A 26,827-nucleotide genomic window follows, 5' to 3' on the forward strand; every position below is an offset into this window, starting at 1 on the left:
GACTTTCCACACGCTACTGGAGAAAGCATGTGTATGAAGTGTTGCCATAGGTAGAGAATTCTGCTCTACGCCACCTGCAGCTCATTTCGATCACCAATTAGCGATCGAAATGGGCTGCATTATGCATGCCAAGCATTAAGTGGGCGCACGATGCGCTCACTTAAAGCTCTCGGGGGGGGGGGGGGGGAATTTAGAAGAGAATGCGCCCAAGAGCTTGGGGGCCACTGCTCTCCCCAGATGGCGTATTCTATCTGATGGGAATTTAGTAAAACCTAAGTATTTCTCATTAATAGTGCAAATTGATTTTTTTTCACATAAAATATAAATCAAGCTATTCATAATTCTGAATTCCAAAAATGGCTTAGTATAAACGAAAAACACTTTTGTAAAAGTGAAAGTTTTAGTTGCACCAGGCTAATTCCTTCTGCATCGCTTATACTTGAATACGACGCCTTCGGATCACTCCCAAGGATGTTTCTTGTGCTTAGTTTAGTACCCATATACCATGAATTTTTTTTTTCTCTTTAATAATTCTTGAGGACGGAAAAACGTAAGCCCCTCTATCTTAATGGCCTTTGAAAAAAAAAAAAAAGAGACATGAATCACTCTTTAGTTTTTTTTTTGGAGACTCATGAAAATTATACCCGTTCCCATCCTGAAACAATTTATAAACAAAAGAACAAGAATGAAAGCTAGTAATAAAAAAAATATAAAGTAGTAGTAAATAAAAAAAACGATAGATTAATTTGAAAACCTATCAGGATTAACAATTGTTTTCATTTTACTTTCTCGAAAAACAATATAAAATTTATGTTTGCATTTAATCTGTTCTAAAGAAATGTTTCACTGTGAATGATTACTTGGATCAATGAGTTTCGACTTATTACAAAAAGTAAAAAACTGATATGTTTCAAAGCCACACAATAAACCAATTCTGCGATTTCATTTTTAACTTAACAGCAATATTTCCAAGCATGACCTTATCCAATTTATTTTCGAAATTTAATACTGTGAGGGCCTTTTCGCCCAAGTCTATATTTTTAATAACTTTCCAAAAAAAACATAATTAGGATCTGTGCAGCAATAAAAATTATTCTTTTCTATAGCTTTAAGCTCTTAATTTTTAAACATAAAATCAATAAAATTCAAAAACTTTACATAATCATAATAAAATAACTAGTTTACGATAAATATTGAAGAGAAAATTGTAAAAATCAAGCATTTTTTCTAATTTAGAATGGCAATAGATACAGCAAAGAAAAAAAAACCTATTTTTAAAAGATAAAAAATTAAGCTCTTTTTACCAATTCCGAATAAAAAAAAAAGCACCGTTAAGGTCTTTCAAAAAACGTAAATCAAAAATAAGCACTTTTTAAAAACTGTACGCACCCTGTTATGGATTAGATTATTCTAACAACAGTTCCTAATTTTCTTATTTCAGGGACCATGGGCAGTTAACTAAGTTTAATTAAAGTCTTCGATTTAAAGAGAATCTATAACAGTCTTGGTTTTATAATGGTAAAAAAATAAAAATCTCTTTTCAAAAAGTCAATTTTCTACAAGAGAAAACATGTTACTTCGTGATGGGTCGAGAAAGATGTTCAATTCAGATTTCCTCAAAAGTGATGAAGAAATTTTAAAGACAAAAAAGTCTTACATAAAATAATAAACCATTGCCTTATACAGATGCAACGACTATTATAAATGTTCTTACACAATATAGATTTTTCCTACTTAGTTTAAAAATTAATAGAAAAAAAGTTATAGGAACAAAATAACTCTTTAAAAAATATATATTTCTTACTAGTATTAATTCTACTTTATTTTTGTTATTCTATTGTATATTGGTATTGTTGTAATAAATTAAGTATAAACTTTTTTAATCACACTAATGCATTATTAAATAAATGTACAGTTCTAAGACCATAAAAATGTGAAGGGAAAAGTTTTGAACATATTTTTCTTTAATTGTTTTAGAATGAATGCTACTTCAGGATGATTTTTCAGTCTCTCTCTAAAAAAAAAAGAAGTTTGTGAAAAGAACAATTTCTAGAATAGGACTATAACCATTAGTCAACATCTTAGCTGTATCTTTAAATATAATATTTGAATTTGATATGTCAGAAAACTTAGTTTTTAAATTGGTAAAAAAAATTAATCTTTAGAAAATATTAAGTATAACTGCTATAGCCAAAAGTTAATTTCAAAGCATGAGACAAAGTAGAATCATTTAACAACAATTTATTATATATATATTACAATGCATAATAAATGATAATGCATTCCATAATGGTATGCCCTTTAATAAAACTGTACAATATTTTACTACAGATGAAAGGATGAATATTCATACACGTATCTACAATATAACACTCATTGTGGATTTGCTGCACCACCAAATATACCTCCTGTATTTAACTGAGATGGATCTTCCATTTGGGGGTTCACTAGAAAAAACGAAATTACATATTAAGGTTTAAGCAAATACACAAGACAAAAAAAGAGAAAATAACCCAAGTACTAGGCTTGATATTCCAAAACTTTTGAAATTATTCCACAAGGTGGAATTAAGAACATTATGCAGCACAAGATAAACATTACCTTTTCTAGAGGCCTGAGAGTAAGAAAAAAAACAAAGAGTCTGAAAATACCTAATAACTCAAATTAATAAAAAAAAAAAAACATGTGAAACTATTTTACTCAAAAATAAATAAATAAAAATAAATATTGAAATTTACATACTTATTATTATTTGTGTATATCAACAGGCAAACAAATTGTTAAGCTTCTATACATATCATAATTAAGGAGAACAAAATAATGTTGAAACATTAAAATTTGCCTTTTAACATAGCATGTACTTTTATTATGTTCTCACCTTTAAAGTTTGGAAAGTCTGGCAATAAGTCAAAAGAATCTCATGTATGTTTCTACAACAAATGTTGTGTGAAAATATTTTCACACAAATGAACCAGTTTAGTTCAATTTTCAAATGAACTACATTTATATTTTACTAATAAGAAGAAAGTTCTAAAAATGTATTGGAAAAAAAAAATTTCCCCAAATTTTTTTTCTTTTAAACTTAGACACAACTGTTTTCTATATCGAATCTTTTGTATGCTTTAATTCTGATCCCAGATGAGTAGCATTATTGAACCAGCAAGGCAGAAATCATAGAGAACAGAATGAGATAGTTTTATATCTAAAATCATATGTGTTTCCCTCGTTCGGCACAGAAAATGTCATTTAGACACAACTGTTTTCTATGAGGGATCTCTTAATATAGTCTTCAATTCTGGCCCCAGTTCAACAGCATTATTGAACTAGCGTGGCAGAAGACAATGCAAAATCATAGCTGTCAATTTGTAAAAACAAAAATAGGAACACAAAGCTGGAAAAACATTTTGAACTAATTATATACTAATGCATAAATGCAACACATCACATGCATTAATTTATATGTATCGTAATAAATCATATTTATTTACCTATAGCAAAATAATCAATATATTTCTTATACATTTCAGATATGCAATAATAAGGAACAATAGATTTTTTTTACACAGTCGAGAGAAATAAATTAAGAACAAATAATGAAAACTGAAATATTAAATTTAAAAAAATCTAGGTTAATTTATTTGGACTAGGCGTAGATGATTCAACATTTTTTTTAATATTTTTTATTGAGAAGTCAGCGGCAAATAACGGCTGATAACAAGGTTTAGTTCTATCCAACCTATTAGTTAAAACTGCTATGTGTCTGAATCCAAGGAAATTCCAAAATCAATTTTATTCTTTTTGATTTGACTGAAAATTTGCTTAAAGGCCAAATTACTGTGAGGAAATGCTATCTTACATAATACAAGTAAAAGCTTCCCATATTTAACCTTCCCTAACTGAAAGAAACTCAGTGATAAAACTGATAGCGATTCTCATCTTGAAACTCCCCAACCAATGGATCAATTTTTCCTGAATTAAGAATGCAGAGCTTATTATTAATACGTACATGTAAAAATTACTCTTACAAGCAATAGCAAAAAACTATTGGGTGAAATCTATTACAAACAAAGAAGAAATTTTATTAAAATTCCTACATACAATTTTTTTCCTGCAAAAATATCAGGTATTTTTTTATATAGCAGCAATGACTCCAGTAAGAAAATAATACTACAGGAGTAAATGTAACTGCATAAAGAAAGGGGGGAAAATTGAAATTTTAGCAAGGAAAAAAAAGCACATAGAGGGTACATCATATATATTCATGAGTTAAAATCAAGTTTTGAGTTTAGAAAATTATAATTTGAAATTAAAATTTCTAAAAATAAGAAATTGATAAATTTCTATTATAAGTAGGCTAGACACAAAACTTAATATTTTTCAGCTGTATATCCATAGAATCAGTTATTGCTAACTCTTTAAGAATAAATCCTATAAATACATAATTTTTAAATCATATAAATATGAATCGCATTGCAAGTTTTTTAACGGTGAAGATATGAATAACGATGCTTGATCTTATAATAGTGAGACTTAAAAAAAGTGATTTCAAAATGGCAAGAATATGATTCGTGATATTCGATTTTTAAACCACAATGTATGACTTTTCAAAATACTTGATTGAATCTCAACGTTTGGCTTTTTAAATTCTAAAATCTTGAATGGCGATGTGTCACATAAATACAAATCATGATGTTAAATTTTCAAATCATGTGAATACAAATCTCAATGCGCAAATTCTAAATCGGATAATAGTGAATAGCAATTTAAATGTCTTTTAAATTGTGCGAACACGAATTTCAACATGTGTGTTTTCCCCCTTAAATATTATAAATATGAATCTTAGTATGCAATTTTAAATCGTGTGAATACGAAACATGTAGTTTTATTTCTAAATCCAACGTACGAAGCATAATGTTTAATTTTCAAGTTGCATGGATATGAATCAAGATGTTTGATTCTTAAATCTAGTGAATATTAATCAAGATGTGTAATTTTTAAAACATGTAAATGATAACCACAATATCTGATTTTAAAATAGCAAAAATACAAATCGCCATATGAGATAAAAATTGCAATACATGATTATTAAACCTCAAATCATGAAGTTTAGTTTTAAAATCAAGTGATCTTGAATGGCCATGAGTGATTTTAAATTGCATGTAATTTTCACACTGCATGAAGAGGAATCGCAGATAGAAAAAAAATGAATCTTGTTTCAAAGAAGAAGAATTTTTTATATTTCTATTAACATAAAAACTTCTATTAACATATTAACAGATTTCCACCATAGGAAAAAAAAAATGCTGTTCGTGCAAGTAGATGACAGAGAAAGGCACGTTTTAAGCCCACCAATTGAAATTAATTGAGCAAAACAAACAATTGGTTCTAACAAAACAAAAGTGCTCTTGCTCGGGAGAGGCCTTTTCCAATTCAATGAAAGAATAAATCTCCTGAGAAATGAATTAATTTCCTAACTTTTCAAGACACAGAAAGTCTCCTGAATTTCACGGATTTACTGGGGTAATTTGACAAAAAATTTAATTTTCGGAAGGCTAGAAAATTGGAATGATCGGCAGCTATGCAAAATACACACACTGTAGTGAACAGCATGATATAAAATCATTCGTCTCCCTCTTTCGGCACAGAAAATGTCATCTAGACAGAACTGTTTTCTATTATAAGGGATCTTTTAATGTAGTCTTCAATTCTGGCCCTAAGTCAACAGAATAGTTGAACTAGCGTGGCAGAAGACAACAGAATATGTAATGTTGTTATAACCGTGAATAAAATTAAGCAAAATGATTTATTGTGAAAATAGATAAATGGTGAATGACCGGCAGCTATGCAAAATACACACTCTATAGTGAACAGCATGAAATGAAATTCCAGAAATCATTTGTCTCCCTCTTTCGGCACAGAAAATATCATTTAGACAGAACTGTTTTCTATAAGGGATCTTTTAATGTAGTCTTCAATTCTGGCCCTAAGTCAACAGAATAGTTGAACTAGCGTGGCAGAAGACAACAGAATATGTACTGCTGATATAACAATGAATAAAATTAAACAAAATGATTTATTGTGAAAATAGATAAATGGTGAATGACCGGCAGCTATGCAAAATACACACTCTATAGTGAACAGCATGAAATGAAATTCCAGAAATCATTTGTCTCCCTCTTTCGGCACAGAAAATATCATTTAGACAGAACTGTTTTCTATAAGGGATCTTTTAATGTAGTCTTCAATTCTGGCCCTAAGTCAACAGAATAGTTGAACTAGCGTGGCAGAAGACAACAGAATATGTACTGCTGATATAACAATGAATAAAATTAAACAAAATGATTTATTGTGAAAATAGATAAATGGTGAATGACCGGCAGCTATGCAAAATACACACTCTATAGTGAACAGCATGAAATGAAATTCCAGAAATCATTTGTCTCCCTCTTTCGGCACAGAAAATATCATTTAGACAGAACTGTTTTCTATAAGGGATCTTTTAATGTAGTCTTCAATTCTGGCCCTAAGTCAACAGAATAGTTGAACTAGCGTGGCAGAAGACAACAGAATATGTACTGCTGATATAACAATGAATAAAATTAAACAAAATGATTTATTGTGAAAATAGATAAATGGTGAATGACCGGCAGCTATGCAAAATAAACACTCTATAGTGAACAGCATGAAATTAAATTTCAGAAATCATTTGTCTCCCTCTTTCGGCACAGAAAATATCATTTAGACAGAACTGTTTTCTATGAGGGATCTTTTAATGTAGTCTTCAATTCTGGCCCTAAGTCAACAGAATAGTTGAACTAGCGTGGCAGAAGACAACAGAATATGTACTGCTGATATAACCGTGAATAAAATTAAGCAAAATTATTTATTGCGAAAATAGATAAATGGTGAATGACCGGCAGCTATGCAAAATACGCACTCTATAGTGAACAGCATGAAGTCAAATTTCAGAAATCATTTGTCTCCCTCTTTCGGCACAGAAAATATCATTTAGACAGAACTGTTTTCTATGAGGGATCTTTTGATGTAGTCTTCAATTCTGGCCCTAAGTCAACAGAATAGTTGAACTAGCGTGGCAGAAGACAACAGAATATGTACTGCTGATATAACCGTGAATAAAATTAAGCAAAATTATTTATTGCGAAAATAGATAAATGGTGAATGACCGGCAGCTATGCAAAATACGCACTCTATAGTGAACAGCATGAAGTTAAATTTCAGAAATCATTTGTCTCCCTCTTTCGGCACAGAAAATATCATTTAGACAGAACTGTTTTCTATGAGGGATCTTTTGATGTAGTCTTCAATTCTGGCCCTAAGTCAACAGAATAGTTGAACTAGCGTGGCAGAAGACAACAGAATATGTACTGCTGATATAACAATGAATAAAATTAAACAAAATGATTTATTGTGAAAATAGATAAATGGTGAATGACCGGCAGCTATGCAAAATAAACACTCTATAGTGAACAGCATGAAATTAAATTTCAGAAATCATTTGTCTCCCTCTTTCGGCACAGAAAATATCATTTAGACAGAACTGTTTTCTATGAGGGATCTTTTAATGTAGTCTTCAATTCTGGCCCTAAGTTAGGGGTGCACAACCTGCGGCCCGCGGGCCAAATGCGGCCCTTCGACTACTGAAGTGCGGCCCGCGAGAGCTTCTAAACACAAAAATTTTTTTTTTAAAAATGGCAATTTTTAATCGCATTTTTAAGTCATCACGTTTTGACACAATCAATTTTAACAGATTCTTTAGTAAATGTACGTTTAACGTGCTTTCGTTAAGCCGATTTTATAGTAAATATAAATGATTTTTTTTAATCAGTTATTTCCGCTTTTCTACGTGATTTCGAAAATTCCAAATTTTTATTACGATGCGAGTTTCATATCGCAAATTTAACTAATCACTTTTCGTGCACTTTATTTGTGACGATTTCATCTTAAATCTAAGTGATTTTTTATCTTTTTTTTTTTTTGCAATTCTTTCTTTTTTTTTTCAGCAATTTTTTTCGGCAGTTATTGCTATGCGTTCCTACGTGTTATAAAAAATTCCAATTATTCTATTACGACATGCAAATTTTAAATCATGCATTTGACACACTTTATTCGTGCTGAGTTCAACATAAATATATTTTTTCCCAATTATTTCTATATTTTTCCACATGATTTTGACGATCCCGTTATTTAATTATGATGTTATTACGACACGTGATTGTTAATCGCGCAATTAAATAATCACTTTTTGATACGGTATTCCGGTACAAATTTATCGTAAATCCTAGTTATTTTTCCTTCGTTTTTATTTCCTTCGTTATTATAATATGATTCGGTCGAATGTGGTAATGAATTGTGATTTGGTCAAAAACCAAATATTCGGCAAAAAAAAGAAGAAAAAATCGACTGAATGCCGTACACTTCGGGCCAAATAGCAAAATCTTTTACTGCTACTAAACACAGAAACTAAAATTTTAATGACTCAGAATAATATTTCCTGGAAAAGCGTATTCATAAATTAACTCTAAAAAGAACGTTTTTGTCTATCAAGAACGTTTTTGAAAATGTCGAAAAGCGAAACAGAGAACATAAAAATCAATCTTAATTTTTGAAAAAATTTTTTAAAGCTTAGCATCTCAGTTTTTCAATTACCAGAAAAAGCCAAGAAAAAAGAATTAAGTCATCAGAAATGCTATTAAAAATTACTGCGTTATAATGATAACGTCTAAAAATTTTTTTTTTTATTTAAAGAAAATAAAAAGATAGAATTTTTAAAATGAAAAACTTATGCCGAAAATCTCAATTTAAATTTTTCTCATTGTCATAATTTTAGAAGAAAAAAAATTGCTATTAAATAAACTTTATTAGTAACTTTATTTTTTAAAAAAATGCTGAGTTATAATAAGAATGCCTAAAAAAAGAAAAACAGAAAAAACAACTTTTTCTTAGTTCCTGAAACAAAACTTTAATACTGAAAATCACACTTTTCTATGTTACTGGTTATTTACATTACAGTACAGGGAAAGAGTGATAATAAATTAATAGTATGAGACGTTCTGTTAAAATGCTGGGTTATAATAAAAGCAGCAAAAAATGGAAAAAAATCATTCTCAATTCTCAAAGTATCGAAAAAATGACAAAATTGACTTGTCTGATTATAATTTTAAAAAAAAATAATATCTATAAAAATTCAAAAATAAAAAAAACTTAGAAAAATACATTTCTAAAAAATATTCTGCCAAATATTTGACTGATCGTTCAACCAACTGAATTTTTCACAGAATGTCCATAATACTTGTTACATCCCTAATTTAAATGCAATGTTATTTCAACTTGAGAAATTCATGAAGTGGCAGAAAACGTGAATTTTTAAACTGCTCACTGTTTGTAGTTTAAGATTTCAATTTTTTGTTGCTTAAGTGATCTTTTTCGATAAAAAAAAAGGAAAATGTTTACGATATAAAAAAATTTAATAATTAATAAAATAAAATAATAAAGTACATTACAAAATAAGCATTGAATTTTATTTTGAACTATCACAGTTTTTTTATTTTAGACTTTTGTTTAAAACCTATAAATTTTCTTCAATTAAAATATTTAATTTGAATTTATAATACTTAAATATGACTAAACTTTTTCCTACTTTCATTCTGTGGGCATTGCAGTTTTTTTTTATTTATTAGAATTTAATTCTGAAATGAATTTTGGTATTGTATGATATGATAAAAAAAAAAATTCTTTTCTTCACTGTTTATTTATTTTGAAAAATCTATGTTCATATGATAAAAATAGCAAGTTTTTTTTTTTGTCAAAAAAAAGTGTAAGTTTTTTTATTTTTGAATGAATTCAAATAATGGAACACTACTAAGTTATTGATATTGCTAAGTTTATTGATAAAAAAAATGGAACGCTAATGTTTAAATAAACATTACTACATTTGTCATTAACAAGACTAAATACATGTGCGGCCCTTCGTTAGCCAACCTGCTGTGCAAGTGGCCCTTCTCTCAAAAAGGTTGTGCACCCCTACCCTAAGTCAACAGAATAGTTGAACTAGCGTGGCAGAAGACAACAGAATATGTACTGCTGATATAACCGTGAATAAAATTAAGCAAAATTATTTATTGCGAAAATAGATAAATGGTGAATGACCGGCAGCTATGCAAAATACGCACTCTATAGTGAACAGCATGAAGTTAAATTTCAGAAATCATTTGTCTCCCTCTTTCGGCACAGAAAATATCATTTAGACAGAACTGTTTTCTATGAGGGATCTTTTGATGTAGTCTTCAATTCTGGCCCTAAGTCAACAGAATAGTTGAACTAGCGTGGCAGAAGACAACAGAATATGTACTGCTGATATAACCGTGAATAAAATTAAGCAAAATTATTTATTGCGAAAATAGATAAATGGTGAATGACCGGCAGCTATGCAAAATACGCACTCTATAGTGAACAGCATGAAGTTAAATTTCAGAAATCATTTGTCTCCCTCTTTCGGCACAGAAAATATCATTTAGACAGAACTGTTTTCTATGAGGGATCTTTTGATGTAGTCTTCAATTCTGGCCCTAAGTCAACAGAATAGTTGAACTAGCGTGGCAGAAGACAACAGAATATGTACTGCTGATATAACCGTGAATAAAATTAAGCAAAATTATTTATTGCGAAAATAGATAAATGGTGAATGACCGGCAGCTATGCAAAATACGCACTCTATAGTGAACAGCATGAAGTTAAATTTCAGAAATCATTTGTCTCCCTCTTTCGGCACAGAAAATATCATTTAGACAGAACTGTTTTCTATGAGGGATCTTTTAATGTAGTCTTCAATTCTGGCCCTAAGTCAACAGAATAGTTGAACTAGCGGCAGAAGACAACAGAATATGTACTGCTGATATAACCGTGAATAAAATTAAGCAAAATTATTTATTGCGAAAATAGATAAATGGTGAATGACCGGCAGCTATGCAAAATACGCACTCTATAGTGAACAGCATGAAGTTAAATTTCAGAAATCATTTGTCTCCCTCTTTCGGCACAGAAAATATCATTTAGACAGAACTGTTTTCTATAAGGGATCTTTTAATGTAGTCTTCAATTCTGGCCCTAAGTCAACAGAATAGTTGAACTAGCGTGGCAGAAGACAACAGAATATGTACTGCTGATATAACCGTGAATAAAATTAAGCAAAATTATTTATTGCGAAAATAGATAAATGGTGAATGACCGGCAGCTATGCAAAATACGCACTCTATAGTGAACAGCATGAAGTTAAATTTCAGAAATCATTTGTCTCCCTCTTTCGGCACAGAAAATATCATTTAGACAGAACTGTTTTCTATGAGGGATCTTTTGATGTAGTCTTCAATTCTGGCCCTAAGTCAACAGAATAGTTGAACTAGCGTGGCAGAAGACAACAGAATATGTACTGCTGATATAACCGTGAATAAAATTAAGCAAAATTATTTATTGCGAAAATAGATAAATGGTGAATGACCGGCAGCTATGCAAAATACGCACTCTATAGTGAACAGCATGAAGTTAAATTTCAGAAATCATTTGTCTCCCTCTTTCGGCACAGAAAATATCATTTAGACAGAACTGTTTTCTATGAGGGATCTTTTAATGTAGTCTTCAATTCTGGCCCTAAGTCAACAGAATAGTTGAACTAGCGGCAGAAGACAACAGAATATGTACTGCTGATATAACCGTGAATAAAATTAAGCAAAATTATTTATTGCGAAAATAGATAAATGGTGAATGACCGGCAGCTATGCAAAATACGCACTCTATAGTGAACAGCATGAAGTTAAATTTCAGAAATCATTTGTCTCCCTCTTTCGGCACAGAAAATATCATTTAGACAGAACTGTTTTCTATAAGGGATCTTTTAATGTAGTCTTCAATTCTGGCCCTAAGTCAACAGAATAGTTGAACTAGCGTGGCAGAAGACAACAGAATATGTACTGCTGATATAACCGTGAATAAAATTAAACAAAATGATTTATTGTGAAAATAGATAAATGGTGAATGACCGGCAGCTATGCAAAATAAACACTCTATAGTGAACAGCATGAAGTTAAATTTCAGAAATGATTTGTCTCCCTCTTTCGGCACAGAAAATATCATTTAGACAGAACTGTTTTCTATGAGGGATCTTTTGATGTAGTCTTCAATTCTGGCCCTAAGTCAACAGAATAGTTGAACTAGCGTGGCAGAAGACAACAGAATATGTACTGCTGATATAACCGTGAATAAAATTAAGCAAAATTATTTATTGCGAAAATAGATAAATGGTGAATGACCGGCAGCTATGCAAAATACGCACTCTATAGTGAACAGCATGAAGTTAAATTTCAGAAATCATTTGTCTCCCTCTTTCGGCACAGAAAATATCATTTAGACAGAACTGTTTTCTATGAGGGATCTTTTAATGTAGTCTTCAATTCTGGCCCTAAGTCAACAGAATAGTTGAACTAGCGGCAGAAGACAACAGAATATGTACTGCTGATATAACCGTGAATAAAATTAAGCAAAATTATTTATTGCGAAAATAGATAAATGGTGAATGACCGGCAGCTATGCAAAATACGCACTCTATAGTGAACAGCATGAAGTTAAATTTCAGAAATCATTTGTCTCCCTCTTTCGGCACAGAAAATATCATTTAGACAGAACTGTTTTCTATGAGGGATCTTTTGATGTAGTCTTCAATTCTGGCCCTAAGTCAACAGAATAGTTGAACTAGCGTGGCAGAAGACAACAGAATATGTACTGCTGATATAACCGTGAATAAAATTAAGCAAAATTATTTATTGCGAAAATAGATAAATGGTGAATGACCGGCAGCTATGCAAAATACGCACTCTATAGTGAACAGCATGAAGTTAAATTTCAGAAATCATTTGTCTCCCTCTTTCGGCACAGAAAATATCATTTAGACAGAACTGTTTTCTATGAGGGATCTTTTAATGTAGTCTTCAATTCTGGCCCTAAGTCAACAGAATAGTTGAACTAGCGTGGCAGAAGACAACAGAATATGTACTGCTGATATAACCGTGAATAAAATTAAGCAAAATTATTTATTGCTAAAATAGATAAATGGTGAATGACCGGCAGCTATGCAAAATACGCACTCTATAGTGAACAGCATGAAATGAAATTCCAGAAATCATTTGTCTCCCTGGTTCGGCACAGAAAATATCATTTAGACAGAACTGTTTTCTATGAGGGATCTTTTGATGTAGTCTTCAATTCTGGCCCTAAGTCAACAGAATAGTTGAACTAGCGTGGCAGAAGACAACAGAATATGTACTGCTGATATAACCGTGAATAAAATTAAGCAAAATTATTTATTGCGAAAATAGATAAATGGTGAATGACCGGCAGCTATGCAAAATACGCACTCTATAGTGAACAGCATGAAGTTAAATTTCAGAAATCATTTGTCTCCCTCTTTCGGCGCAGAAAATATCATTTAGACAGAACTGTTTTCTATGAGGGATCTTTTGATGTAGTCTTCAATTCTGGCCCTAAGTCAACAGAATAGTTGAACTAGCGTGGCAGAAGACAACAGAATATGTACTGCTGATAAAACGGCGAATAAAATTAAACAAAATGATTTATTGTGAAAACAGATAATGGTGAATTAGTGGCAGCTATGCAAAATACACTCTAAAGTGAACAGCATGAAATAAATTTCTGAAATCATTTGTCTCCCTGTTTCGGCACAGAAAATATCATTTAGACAGAACTGTTTTCTATGAGGGATCTTTTGATGTAGTCTTCAATTCTGGCCCTAAGTCAACAGAATAGTTAACTAGCGTGGCAGAAGACAACAGAATATGTACTGTTGTTATTACCGTGAATAAAATTAAGCAAAATGATTTCTACAACTAAATTGTGAAAATAGATAAATGGTAACATGATTAACCGAAAAACTTAACTCTAGAATTTTCAAATTGGAAAACCAACACAATCTTAGAGCAAAATACTACTACTAAAAAAAAATCGACTTTTACTAACAACTTAAAATTAACTATTGGAAAACAAATTAAAAATAATCTTTTAAATAAGCTGCTGCCCATTTTTCTAATTCAAGGAATTCTAATTATATGGAACTGATAAATTACTTACTTGGTTTAAATTGTTCTGCTGAATAACGAGTAAATAAGATGCCTACACCTTCAATCAGTGCAAGAAGGACACCACCTGAAGACAAACATATTAAATAATTATTTCAATGATAGATAAGTACAGGAGAATTTGATAAAGAAGAACTCATTAAATGCAAAGTATGTTCCAAAACTATGCAACACATTTCTGTTGTGTCGCTATTGATAACAGTCTGTTCTGACAAATTGGGTTAGGTAAACCATGTCACGACACACAAAGGCTGATATTTTTAATAAACATCAGGTGAAGTTCTGCACTAAACAAAACAAACTATCCAAGAATAAGTATTTGGAAAATCAAGCAAATGTCTTTACTTCACCAAAACAGCCATAAACACTTTTAACGTTTCTTAAATTAATTGTATTTTTCAGATTTTTGCAGGGGGTAAATAAATATTTGATTTTTAAATTAAAAATATTTAATTTTTCTAAAAAAAAATTATATGGGATTTAATACGTATTCATAGCTTGCTGAGCTCTGCTTTGAACTGTAAAATTTAATAAAAAATGGTCGCATACTGCTGTCCATATGGATGACGAAAAATTCATAAAAGGATGACCTTTAAATTTCACAAGTATGACTTTTGTTCTCTTATATCAGGGATGGGCACTTACATACAGACAAAATAAGTCACGAAATTGGACACCAGAACATACTTTATTTGAATAAACAAATCTTTTTTTTTTTTCTTCTTTTGAGAAAATTGGATTTTTAAAATAGGGGAAGCAACCCTAATCTAGAAAATACGGTCCCAATAGATAAGGCAGGAAAGCAGTACACTCTGTATATAAAACTTATTACAAGCATTATATAAGCAACATATTGGGAGAAAGAATTCAGATAGACAGCATTAAAGAGATGTAACTCGAAAGCATTTTGCCAACTATGCTGTTGATAGTTAACATAATTGTCTATCATGAAATATTATTTTATTAATAGTGAATATATTTGGTTACATTATTTCATTATTAGTGAATATATTTGGATTCATTATTTAGTTTTGTTAATATATATATATATATATATATATATATATATATATATATATATATATATATATATATATATATATATATATATATATTGCAAAAGATTTTTCTACAAAAAATTTATATATATATATATATAGTTGTTGATCTGGGGAAAAAAATGGCCATAGGGAAAAATTTTTTTAAAAACAAATCCCATATTTTTTTTAATCCAATTACAGTAAACGCCTCATAACCAATAAGATTAATTCTAGATAAGGCAAGCAACAAGAAAGATTATGCAATAAAGCAAGGCCAAAATTTCCCCTACAATTTGTGTCAATAAAACAGATTGGGTGGTATAGCAAGATTCCAACTTTTTTTTTGTTGCAGAAAATATGCTTTTTTTGTGACAATAACATAATGTTGCTTCAGATTCATTTTTATATTACTGCTTTAGTCAAAGAAGTTATCAAAAAGTAACCTCTCCCAAAGATGACAAATAACTTCTACATTTTTTATTTTCTTTCCCATTCAATCCTCATATACTACTTTACCAACTGCAAAATGACTAAATTTGAATTTTATAAAATAATTCAATTTATAGTAAATATGTACTTTGATTTGAAGTTTTTCAGCGGTAAAAAATTAATCATTAAAAAACATTAATATTTGCCTTTGGAAATGAATTTTGAAACTTGGTTAATACTTTTGATATTAGGCTAATTACAGGGTAAGTCTTAAGCACTTGCCCTGAAAATGAAGTATAAATATATGCACCTAAAAAAAAAATGGTTTAAAGATTTTACTTAACTAGTAGATTAGATTAAAATTATACATTAAGAACACAAGAATCATTTACAAAATACCACTCATAATGGTAACAATACTTATTAAATTAAATCTTACCAATAACAGCAGAGCCAACCATTGCACCAGTTCCATCTGAAAAAGGAAATGGTTTATGAATATGTAAAATTATCTACATTAACATTCAAAATCTACACACATAAAATCGAAAATAAATTTCAAACATGAGTTGAGTGATTATTAAAAATAAGTTATTAAATTTATTTATGATCAAATTTAATACTAATTCTTGGTTTCATGAGTCGATTGGGATAGTCTAAGAGCCATGAGAAAAATAAAATGTAAAGCAACTTTTAATTAATGGTAGTAATATTTATTTTTCTTACTACTTTCTAATAGTTAATGTAAAGGACAAGCTTTAATATGTAGGACTCATCTAATGAGATGGATAAACTCACACATTTCCTTATATATAATTACAGTAACAAATAAATCTTTATATAATTCTTTTGACTTTTTTGACTAAATTATTTCACACTTCCCTCAACAGAAAAGCAACTCTTTTATTCAAACTATTTTCGAATATATTTCAATCTTTAAAAAGTAGTTATTTTGTAATGATTAGTATTTTTTTTCTTCCAAATCAAACTCCTCCAAAATAATATATATATTTTTAATACTTTAAACTTAGAAAAATAGCTCTGGTAAATAACAGAGATCTTGAAATGAATTTCAACTTTTATAGTGTTTTGGTGATGAATCACCAAAACACTATAAAAGAATATCATCACTTAGAATATCATAGCTGCCAACCTCCAGTTATAAAAATGCAGAAGATACTCATCTTTTTTTAAAACAAAAAAGGAAATATCTTTTAAAAAAACTTTTGACCAGCTACTTATACAGTGGTACAATATTCATTTATTAATTCTTGATTAAAAATGTAGTTACGGCCTGCCAAAGGCTATTACAAGAGGAACAGCGACGTCTGACTTATACTAGCTATCAGGCGGATGGGTAAAATGCAGAAGACTTCTCTTCTGCGCATAAAAGAGGAAAAAATAGCTAAAATAAGTAAAAATGCAGAAAGTTTCTGCAAAATGCAGAAGGGTTGGCAGCTATGGAATATATTTCAATCTGAAAATTAGAAATTTTGTAAAAATTAATATTTCTTTTTTAAAATTACTCTTCAGAAAACAATTATAAATTTTGCTATTTTTTGCCATTTACAACTACTGATCACAGATGCATAAATGCGTAAACTATAGCAAACGTCGTAAGACTTAAACACATCATCATAGAAAACTTATATTGTATCCTTCCACCGATGCCACATTTATAAGGAAGTATGAAAGTGTTGGATATTTTAGAAAGTTTTATTGATATCATTAGGATTTAAGCTTTCAGACAATTCGATTACAATATTTTCCAAAAACTTATACATTTAGCAAATCACGAAATTTCAATTGAACTAAAATTCAATATATGAATTTCCATGAGATTTGTTTCATCCACTTATTCTCAACATTGGAAAATTTAGAGAAACAGTCTATATACGAATAACTCTAAAATAGAAAAATACCACTATTGAAAATTTTAACAACATGGCATAAATTCTGGGTTTAGGCGAAAATTGGACATAATTATTTATAGAGCTCTTTATTTTTTCAACCAATGACACAAGTACTATTAAAGTACAATACTATTACAGGGTGCATAGCCAAATTTTTCAACAAAAAATAAGTACCTTTTAAGCACTCAAAAAATATTTTTAAGCACTATATACCTTAACAAAATGCAAAATAATTTTTAAAGACTTTATATGATCATGATAAAATAACTAATTTCTGACAAAGAATTCTTTTCTTGATCATATTAGCCATTATAAAATGATCAAGGGATTTTTCGATAAGATATCAGAAGGTGTAAAATGTAGCCTGAAATAGAGAATATTCTTCAAAATTCAGCAGTTGCACATTCTGAGTGCTGCAACAATCTCACCGAACCTAGCTCAGTAGACACGCATGCGGACTCGCAAGTATTTCATCAAACATGTAAAATGATTGACACTTCATACGCTATGGACCGACGGTATGGCGTAATAGATTGTGGCTGAATGAATTGCGAAAATGTTGAACAATGTGAAACACACGTTTTCGTGTAATACGCGGCGAAAATCGACATGGTAAAGAAGAAAAAATCTCATTTTGAAAAAGGGGAAAATTAAGCACTTTTTAAAAACACCCAATGAAAAAAGCTCCTTTAAAGGTTTTTAAAAACGTTATGCACCATGTATTAAATTTCACAAAATTAAACGCCAATAGACAGACAACAAAAATTTAACAGTACAATTTTCGAAAAGAGATATATATGTATAGATGTAAATTTCTTACTCCTGACAGCTAAAATAGCACCAGTCAATGCACCACTTGCTATAGAATTCCAGGGATCCTCTTTTTTTCTCATATGAACCAGTGTACAGTCAATAGTTGAGAAGACACCTCCCCAAACAGCAAAATTACCTTAATGCAAATTTAAACAGAAAGAAAATAATAAATTAACACAAATCACTGAAAACTGTACAAAATAAGAAATATTTAAAAATTTGATTTCCACCTTAAAGGCATGTATTTTTTATTTTGCAGTTAAATATGCATTTAAAACAAATATCTTGGAAGTTCCTCGATGTGGAAACATAGCCGCTAACACGAATAGGAAAAAAATCCAGTAGATTCTACTAAAATATAAATTTCAGCATGACAATTGTTACTTAATGAACTAAATATTTTACACATGGGAATTGTAGAGATTTTTATAGCCATCAAAATAGAAAAACTACAATATTCTCTAGTTATGATTGACATTAAACAGACTTCAATATTATGCATTCTGCTTTCTCATTATTTCAAATATTAATAGGCATTCAATTCATCAAAAATAGTTAAAAAGATATTTTTAATTAATTTAAAAAGAGAGCTCTAAATAAAAAAAAACTGACAATTTTAGAACAAAAGAAGTTTTGAACTGATTTCCAATGAGGTTCACTTCATTATGTATCATTAATACTTATTTAAATATTCAAGCAAGCAAGCAATAATTTGAACAAAAATTCTATTTCAATGGGGATATTTTTAGGAAACTTACTCAATTTTAAGGGAATTTTCTAAAATTTACAAAAACGAGAATTTTAATTAAACCAGTAGACCAGGAGGAACTGGCAAAATTCAGTAGTCTGCTGGGTTATTTAACTACTTTTAACAGGGTGCATAGCCAAATTTTTTAACAAAAAATAAGCACCTTTTAAAACGAAAAATACAATTAGGCAGGGTTGGCAAGTTTTTGTCAATTGACGATTTTATCCGGATTTAAACGTTATGTCAAAAAAAAAAAATATTGGGGTTAAATTAATTGTGGAAACATTGAATAGAACAATATGAACAGCGTCTTTTTGCATAATACGTGGCAAAAATCAACAGGGTAAAGAGAAAATTAAGCACTTTTTAAAAACAAACAATGAAAAAAGCACCTTTAAGGGCTTTAAAAAACGATTATCGAAAATAAGCACCTTTAAGCACTAGAAAGAAAACTAGCATAAAGTAGCAAATCAATAACATTTTTATTAAAAAAGGCTCCTTAAACATTAGTCTTTTGAAAAAGGGGTGCAAGTCGAAACATTTTTTTTTTTAAAAATATAAAGATTCATATTAAATCAATCATCAGAAAAATAATATCAATGTCTGAATCTTAAGGTATTAATTCCATTGTAATAAAAAACAGTTTCAACATTACCATTTTATTTAATTTAAAGATATTTGCCATTTATTTACCTAAATTTACTAAATAAGAGTCTTCAACAAGCTCATGATTTCGGAGATCAGCAAGAAAAATTATATATTAATACTAATTTATAAGATATTTTAATGGCAAATCACTAAAAACAGGGTATTGAAAAAGAAAAAAAAAATTACCTCCAACAATAGGAGCTCTTTGTTTTATTGCAGCTAAACTACCTTGAAGCCTTCTGGTTGTTCCCTAGGTAATTTGAACAAAATATTATGCATCAATATATTTTTTTAAATGCAAAAAGATTTTAAAGTAATACTATTAAATCTAGGTACATCCTTCTTTTAGAAAACATTGCATATACAATTTATGGCAGAGCATAAAGTTGCTAATTAGTAAAAAATTAAAGTTAATCTAGTTACAGGAAACAAATTAAACTAAAAATTAGGACAAATAAGAAGTTGTTCATACTTTGGAATTTAGTTTGAAGTTTCAAATTTATGATTTCAATAGGTATGGATTTGATTATTTCAGAAGCAATTAAAATAGTTGTCATGTATCTCCTTCTTGAAAACACAACTAATGTGCAATCAAATGATAAATACATAGTTTCTTTTGCACTTTTTTCTGACTCACAAAGCATCAGCTCAGCAAGTAAAAGGTTGAGTGCAAAACAATAGGTACAGTTTTCATTATTTCAGAAGCAATTAAAATAGTTGTCTTGTACCTCCTTCTTGAAAACACAACTAATGCATAATCAAATAATAAATACATGGTTTCTTTTGCACGTTTTTCTGACTCACCAAGCACCAGCTCAGCAAGTAAAAGGTTGAGTGCAAAACAATAGGTACAGTTTTCATTATTTCAGAAGCAATTAAAATAGTTGTCTTGTACCTCCTTCTTGAAAACACAACTAATGCATAATCATATAAAAAATACATGGTTTCTTTTGCACTTTTTTCTGACGCACCAAGCATTAGCTCAGCAAGTAAAAGGTTGAGTGCAAAACAATAGGTACAGTTTTCATTATTTCAAAAACAATTAATTGTCTTGTACCTCCTTCTTGAAAACACAACTAATGCATAATCAAATAATAAATACATGGTTTCTTTTGCACTTTTTTCTGACGCACCAAGCACCAGCTCAGCAAGTAAAAGGTTGAGTGCAAAACAATAGGTACAGTTTTCATTATTTCAGAAGCAATTAAAATAGTTGTCTTGTACCTCCTACTTGAAAACACAACTAATGTATAATCAAATAATAAATACATGGTTTCTTTTGCACTTTTTTCTGACTCACCAAGCACCAGCTCAGCAAGTAAAAGGTTGAGTGCAAAACAATAGGTACAGTTTTCATTATTTCAGAAGCAATTTAAATAGTTGTCTTGTACCTCCTTCTTGAAAACAACTAATGCATAATCAAATAATAAATACATGCTTTCTTTTGCACTTTTTTCTGACTGATACAGCATCAGCTCAGCAAGTAAAAGGTTAAGTAACTTTGTAAACTCATATTTCTGAAATTTCATAATTTGAAAATTAATAACTGCAATAAAAGTTCTCAGCAAGTAAAACTTTTTGTTAACTTAGAACAATTAAGAAGTTGTTCATTTTCCGGAATTTAGTTTGAAGTTTCAAATTTAAGATTTCAATAGGTATGGATTTGAAGCGATTAAAATAGATGTAATGTATCTCCTTCTTGAAAACACAATTAAATGCATAATCAAATGATAAATACATGCTTTCTTTTGCACTTTTTTCTGACTCACAAAGCATCAGCTCAGCAAGTAAAAGGTTGAGTGCAAAACTCTTACTTTGTAAACTTAAACTCATATTTCTGAAATTTCACAATTTGAAAATTAATAATTGTAATTAAGGTTTGATTATTGATTCCAGAAGTGCTTAAAAAATAATTGTCATGTATCTCTTTTCTGAAAACACAACAGAATTCACAATCAATGATAAATATACATACATGGCTTATTTGCAGACACTTACACTATTTTTCTAACTCCTATAGCAAAAGACCAATTAAAAGCAAAATCATTACAAAAAATATAAAAAACGTAGTGGGAAATTACCATATTTTTAAATCAATTGATCATTTATTGAAACTGTTTACCTTTCTTAAAATTTTAATAAAGCAAAACATGTGAATAATCAAATATATCTATTTCAGTTTTTAACCATATAAGAAAGCAGCAAAAACTGATTTATTGTCAAATATATGTTAAGCAACTCCACAATGACAATACAGATGCACAATATGGTTCACTTCACATTAGTTTATGTCGCACACAGAATAATCTCCATCAGTAAAAGATTGGGTTCTAAGATTAAATTTATTTGAGTGTAAATACACTACCCTGTGGAAGAGACATGTACAGTTTTTTACATTTTTAAAAAAAAAAATTCTCAAGATTAGCTTAGAGGGCTATTTTGTAACTTTACAGGTGTTTAGTTCATGCGATTTTTCATACTTAGCAAAATGGGTTTAAAGCTTTCAAATGTTTGAAGGACCGATTATAAATCACGAAAGAAAACAATTATTCTTGATCACCTTATCACAAAAAACCAAGTAATAGGCTTGTAATTTGTATCAATTACTTTAATTGATAAGTTCGATAGCTGCATTTTATTTCGTAAATCTAGCTTATTTATAGATTATGGACATACTTATTTTCAGCTTTTTGTTATAACTATAAAAGTAAACAAAACCTTTGAACCGATTCAAAATTAATAACAAAATTATTGTTTAAAATTTGAAAAAAAAAAAAAAAAAAAAAAAACAAATTTAAAAAAACTATACAAGATATGAGTATTTAAATTAGTTTTTTTAATGTTACACACGCATGAAAAATTAATAAAAAAAAATTGTTTATAATTTTATTGCTATTAATTTTGAATTTCACCAAAAATTTTGCTTAATTTTATTCAATATTTTTGAAGTTATAGCCAAAAACGTGAGGAAAATAAAAACAAGTTTTAATAAATATGTCCATAATAATTAAGCTAAGTTAATAAAATTTTATGCTGTTATTGCAAAAAACAAACTAAGTATTCAATACAATTTACAAGCTTATTGCTTGATTTTTTTGGCATAGGATGCTAAAAAATACTTGTTTGCCTCATAATTCATAGTCGGTCCCTCAAACCTGAGAGTTTTAAACTTTATTGTTTATAAAAAATCCCATGAGCTAAACACCTGTAAAGTTACAAAATAATCCTTTCAGTATTAATTGAGAAACTTGAAAAAAATGTTAAAAAATTAGTGTCTCTTCCATTATGGTAGGGTAGTGTATGTGAACATCAAAATTTAAAGGAAGAATTTAGAAAGAATTGTTTTTCATGACAAATTTTGTTAAATACCGAAATTCATGACTTTCCAGGTTCACGGATACCCTGGACAAGACTGGAATGCATGATGTAAAATTAGGGTAATTTTTTAGTAGGACTTTCCATAATTATACCTATAAATTTATTGGATTACAAATACATAAGATACTTTAGTGTTTTATAATACACAAAGTAAAGTAAACTATAAGAGAAAATAAACTAAATACAATTTAAATTATACTAACCGAAGGTGCATTTCTAAACCCTTTTATGCTTTGGAAAACAGCTCCACCAATGGCGCCCATTGTAAAAGCTCCACCGCAATCATCTACAATTCTCCAGGGGCTGAAAAACAGTTTCATTTTTATTAAAATTAAATTTCTAACACCCATACTTCAACAGAATCTTAAAGAATCCTAGTCTGGATTCAAATTAGTGTTTACATAAAATGGTATACAACCCAGCATTATCACAGCTTACCAAGAATCCAAGCAAATGACCAGTAAATTGCCATATTTGCTTAGGGGCAGGGCACCCCATTTGCTCTATGAATAAAAAATTCTCCCCTATCTTTTGGTAAATCCACATGGTTTACTGATCTTTTTTCAGCAGAAATAAATAGCCTTTTGGACATAATTGTTTTTTCCCCTCGACTATTTCCCTACGGTTTTTCAAATTCTGATACAGTAGGGAACCGATTATCCGGAACGATTGGGACCATCGCTATTCCGGATAACCAGAAAAATCAGTTATCTGGAATAGCAATGGTCCCAATCGTTCCGGATAACTGATTTTTCTGGTTTTCTGAATCGCTACGCTACAAAAAGCAGTTTTTTTTTATTGTTAAAATCAACTAAAATAAATTAATATTTGGAAATAATCTTAAAAGGAAAAAAAAAATGAAGTAATACATTAATGATTAAGTATCTTTCAAACGAGAAAGAAAAATCCTTAAATCTTAATCTTAGGAAGAAAAAAAATTTTATTAAAAAAAATGATGGGAAATTTATCGAATTTCGTTCCAGTTTTTTGATATTCGGATAACGGGTTCTGTACTGTATATTTAATAAGTTGTTATGACCTGTGCATTTTGAACTTGAGCTATCACTTCTTTGAAGCATTAGATCTGTGATGGTTCCATTATCATTTCAGGTTGTTTGATGATAATTTTTTCATTAACTATTAATCATTTTTTTTTGGCCCTTTAACACGGTTTTATAAATTCTGATATGTTTAACATGATGTTATCACAACAGTCAAAATTCAAATTAGAGTTATCACTATTTGATATGTTCGATTCGTATCGATTCTATCATAATGTTGCGTCGTTTTAAGATAATTTTTTCAAAAAACTGTTATTTTTCAGTTTCTCACAAGCGTTTTCAAATTTGATATTCTTAATATGATGTTGTTCGGACATGTGAATTTCAAATTTGCGTCATAATTATTTGATATGTTCGATTCATGACTATTCTTTCGCAATTTCAAGGCGTTTGATAATAGTTTTTTCAGGTGTTACTAATCATATTTTCAGAACTTTTTTCAGTCGATTCTATCCCAATTTTTAAACTTTTTATATAAAAAAAAAAACATGGAGGTTTGAACTGGGATGGCTACGAGTTATACCCTTCAAGTTTGTCCCTTTCTGAGATGTTTTTTTTTTTTTTTTAGTTTCTCCAGGGCAGTTGCCCAGAAATAGCCAAAACTTGTGATTATTCAGCCACAAATCACTATACCGAAATCTCACCACTACAAATAAGGTGCTAAAGAAATAGCTCACATTTATTTTTATTTTTTTTTTAAACGTAGGGTTTGGCTACACGTTAACCCGTTTGATTAGGTCGTTTTTTTACGATGCCGTTTTTCAAAAGCGATAAAATAGCTGCAGAGTCTTGGTAATTTTCGGGCAGCGGCACGCCAAAAACTTTTAAAAAAAAGAACACCATAGAAGAGGACCAAAAAAGGAACTCAAATTTATCTTCGTGGCAAACCTCCGAATATTTTTTTCTCTTCGAAAAATTGCAAGTTTCAGAATGCAATTGGCACAATACGAAAAATATCAAGTATCCCCTTGACAGTTATTCTGCGGCAGACCAAGATACGAAAATATTCCCCAATTTACTTGAAATATGCTTGTCCTATCATCTTAGTTTGCATTTTCCTTTACTCTAACTTTTGAGATAAACTAAATTTTAAAAAAAAAGTTAACGAAGATGTTAGTAGTGATTTTCATGAAATTTTTTAACTGTATTTTATCCAATTAATCGTACACTTATAATAATATCAGTGTTTAACTTCTGTGTTGAATTGATGGGAAGATGATGCAACCAAACCAACATGCCGGCAAGAAAATTTTTATACTTTAAGGAAATACAAGTTTGAATTAAAATTTACATGAATATGAAAAGTTTTAGCAAGTAATTAGTTTAATGAAAGGAAATTGAACAAGACAATATTGTTTTTTTTCATACCATGGCTCACGTGCGTACTCTTCCATTTTGAGACGAAGTCATACAAAAGAAAGAAAATAAATAAAAATAGAAAATATAACTCTTTCAAACCGAGACCAAAAAAATGACCTGCAGAGGGCAGTGCAGATGTTCAGGCAACTAAAGGACCGTTTTTTTTGCAAGCGTTTCACGCATTCCCAATAAATCTCGAGGAAATCTGATTAGAGAAATGTATCACGGGGTGCACCAACCACACAGTTAAAATGTTCAAATTCAAAAATTTTGACAAATTTTAAACAATGACAATCCTATAACAAATCTTAAAGCTCTGTGATTTTTTAAAAGAAAAGTAAATACAAGAAAAGAAAATTAGCAGCGCATATGTATACCAAAAAATACTAAAAAAAATTAAAATTTACTCGTTGCGTTTATTGGGATGTTTCCCAGACCGTCGCCAATAGCCCATTGTGCAGCTCTAGTGCGACGTAAATGAACTACAACAACAACAACATCGTTGCGTTTATTCGAGTATTTCAACTGTGCTGGTAAACCTTTTCTGTATTCCAAAACAGAGGGATATGAGGATAATTAAATAAATTTTAAGATATAATAAAAAACAATAGTTTTCAAAAACAATGGTTTCCTTTTTCTACAGTCCCGCAGTGGACTGATCGTTAAGACACGGTTCCCAGCAGATCACCGAAGTCAAGCATCACTGGCTGCGGTCAGTGTGCGGGTGGGTGACCCACTTGGATCAGTCTGCGTAGGGACCAAGGGTGTGCGGTATTGGTCCTCGTTAAACTGTGCTACCGTAAAGTGCTCGACTTCGCGTGCAGGTCGTCGGGCTATCGAAGCGGGGGTGCCATCCCCTCTGTGGAGGATCAAAATTGTGATGGCATGTCTACGGATCATCCTCAGGGATGTTTCCCAGACCGTCGCCAATAGCCCATTGTGCAGCTCTAGTGTGACGTAAATGAACTACTACTACTACTTTTCTACAAAATATGAAGACTTTAATTGTATCGCAAAAGAACCATGTATTTCTAATGCTAATTAACAGATTAATTCTTAACTTATTTAAAAGACTGATCCAAGATAGAAAAAAAAATCGAGAGTTTGTAGCCTGCAATTAGAATAATTCTTTTTAACCTATATATATATGTTACATAAAAAGATTCAACCAATCTTTTTATGTTATTCCTTTTCTGTAAATCTTTGTGATTGTGTTAATTTATTATTCAAATTGAAACGCTCTTTCTCAGACTTTAATATTCGCATCCTGTCTTTT

At 29.9% G+C, this 26,827-nt stretch overlaps 1 protein-coding gene across 3 annotated transcripts; it reads right to left on the reverse strand.

Moving 5' to 3' along the window:
- Positions 1 to 2,223: 2,223 nt before the first annotated feature.
- Positions 2,224 to 25,602, reverse strand: Tim17b (Translocase of the inner mitochondrial membrane 17b). Of its 3 annotated transcripts, none has more exons than XM_016048476.5 (7): positions 25,561 to 25,602; positions 23,335 to 23,434; positions 19,940 to 20,003; positions 18,365 to 18,493; positions 16,071 to 16,106; positions 14,155 to 14,229; positions 2,224 to 2,447 (listed from the first exon to the last, which is right to left on the reverse strand). In XM_016048476.5, exons 1-7 carry the CDS (start codon positions 25,584 to 25,586, stop codon positions 2,374 to 2,376), a joined length of 504 nt encoding a protein of 167 aa, XP_015903962.1. In that variant the 5' UTR covers positions 25,587 to 25,602; the 3' UTR covers positions 2,224 to 2,373. The 3 variants fall into 3 exon arrangements, with proteins under 3 accessions (XP_015903962.1, XP_087025458.1, XP_042903567.1); XM_087169332.1 differs by having other exon boundaries at positions 25,360 to 25,602; XM_043047633.2 differs by lacking the exon at positions 25,561 to 25,602 and adding an exon at positions 25,212 to 25,380.
- Between the last annotated feature and the right edge of the window lie 1,225 nt (positions 25,603 to 26,827).

This window comes from Parasteatoda tepidariorum, chromosome 8 (assembly GCF_982258835.1).
Source record: "Parasteatoda tepidariorum strain Cologne lab strain chromosome 8, Ptep-v5.0, whole genome shotgun sequence".
Taxonomy (NCBI): Eukaryota; Metazoa; Arthropoda; class Arachnida; order Araneae; family Theridiidae; genus Parasteatoda; species Parasteatoda tepidariorum.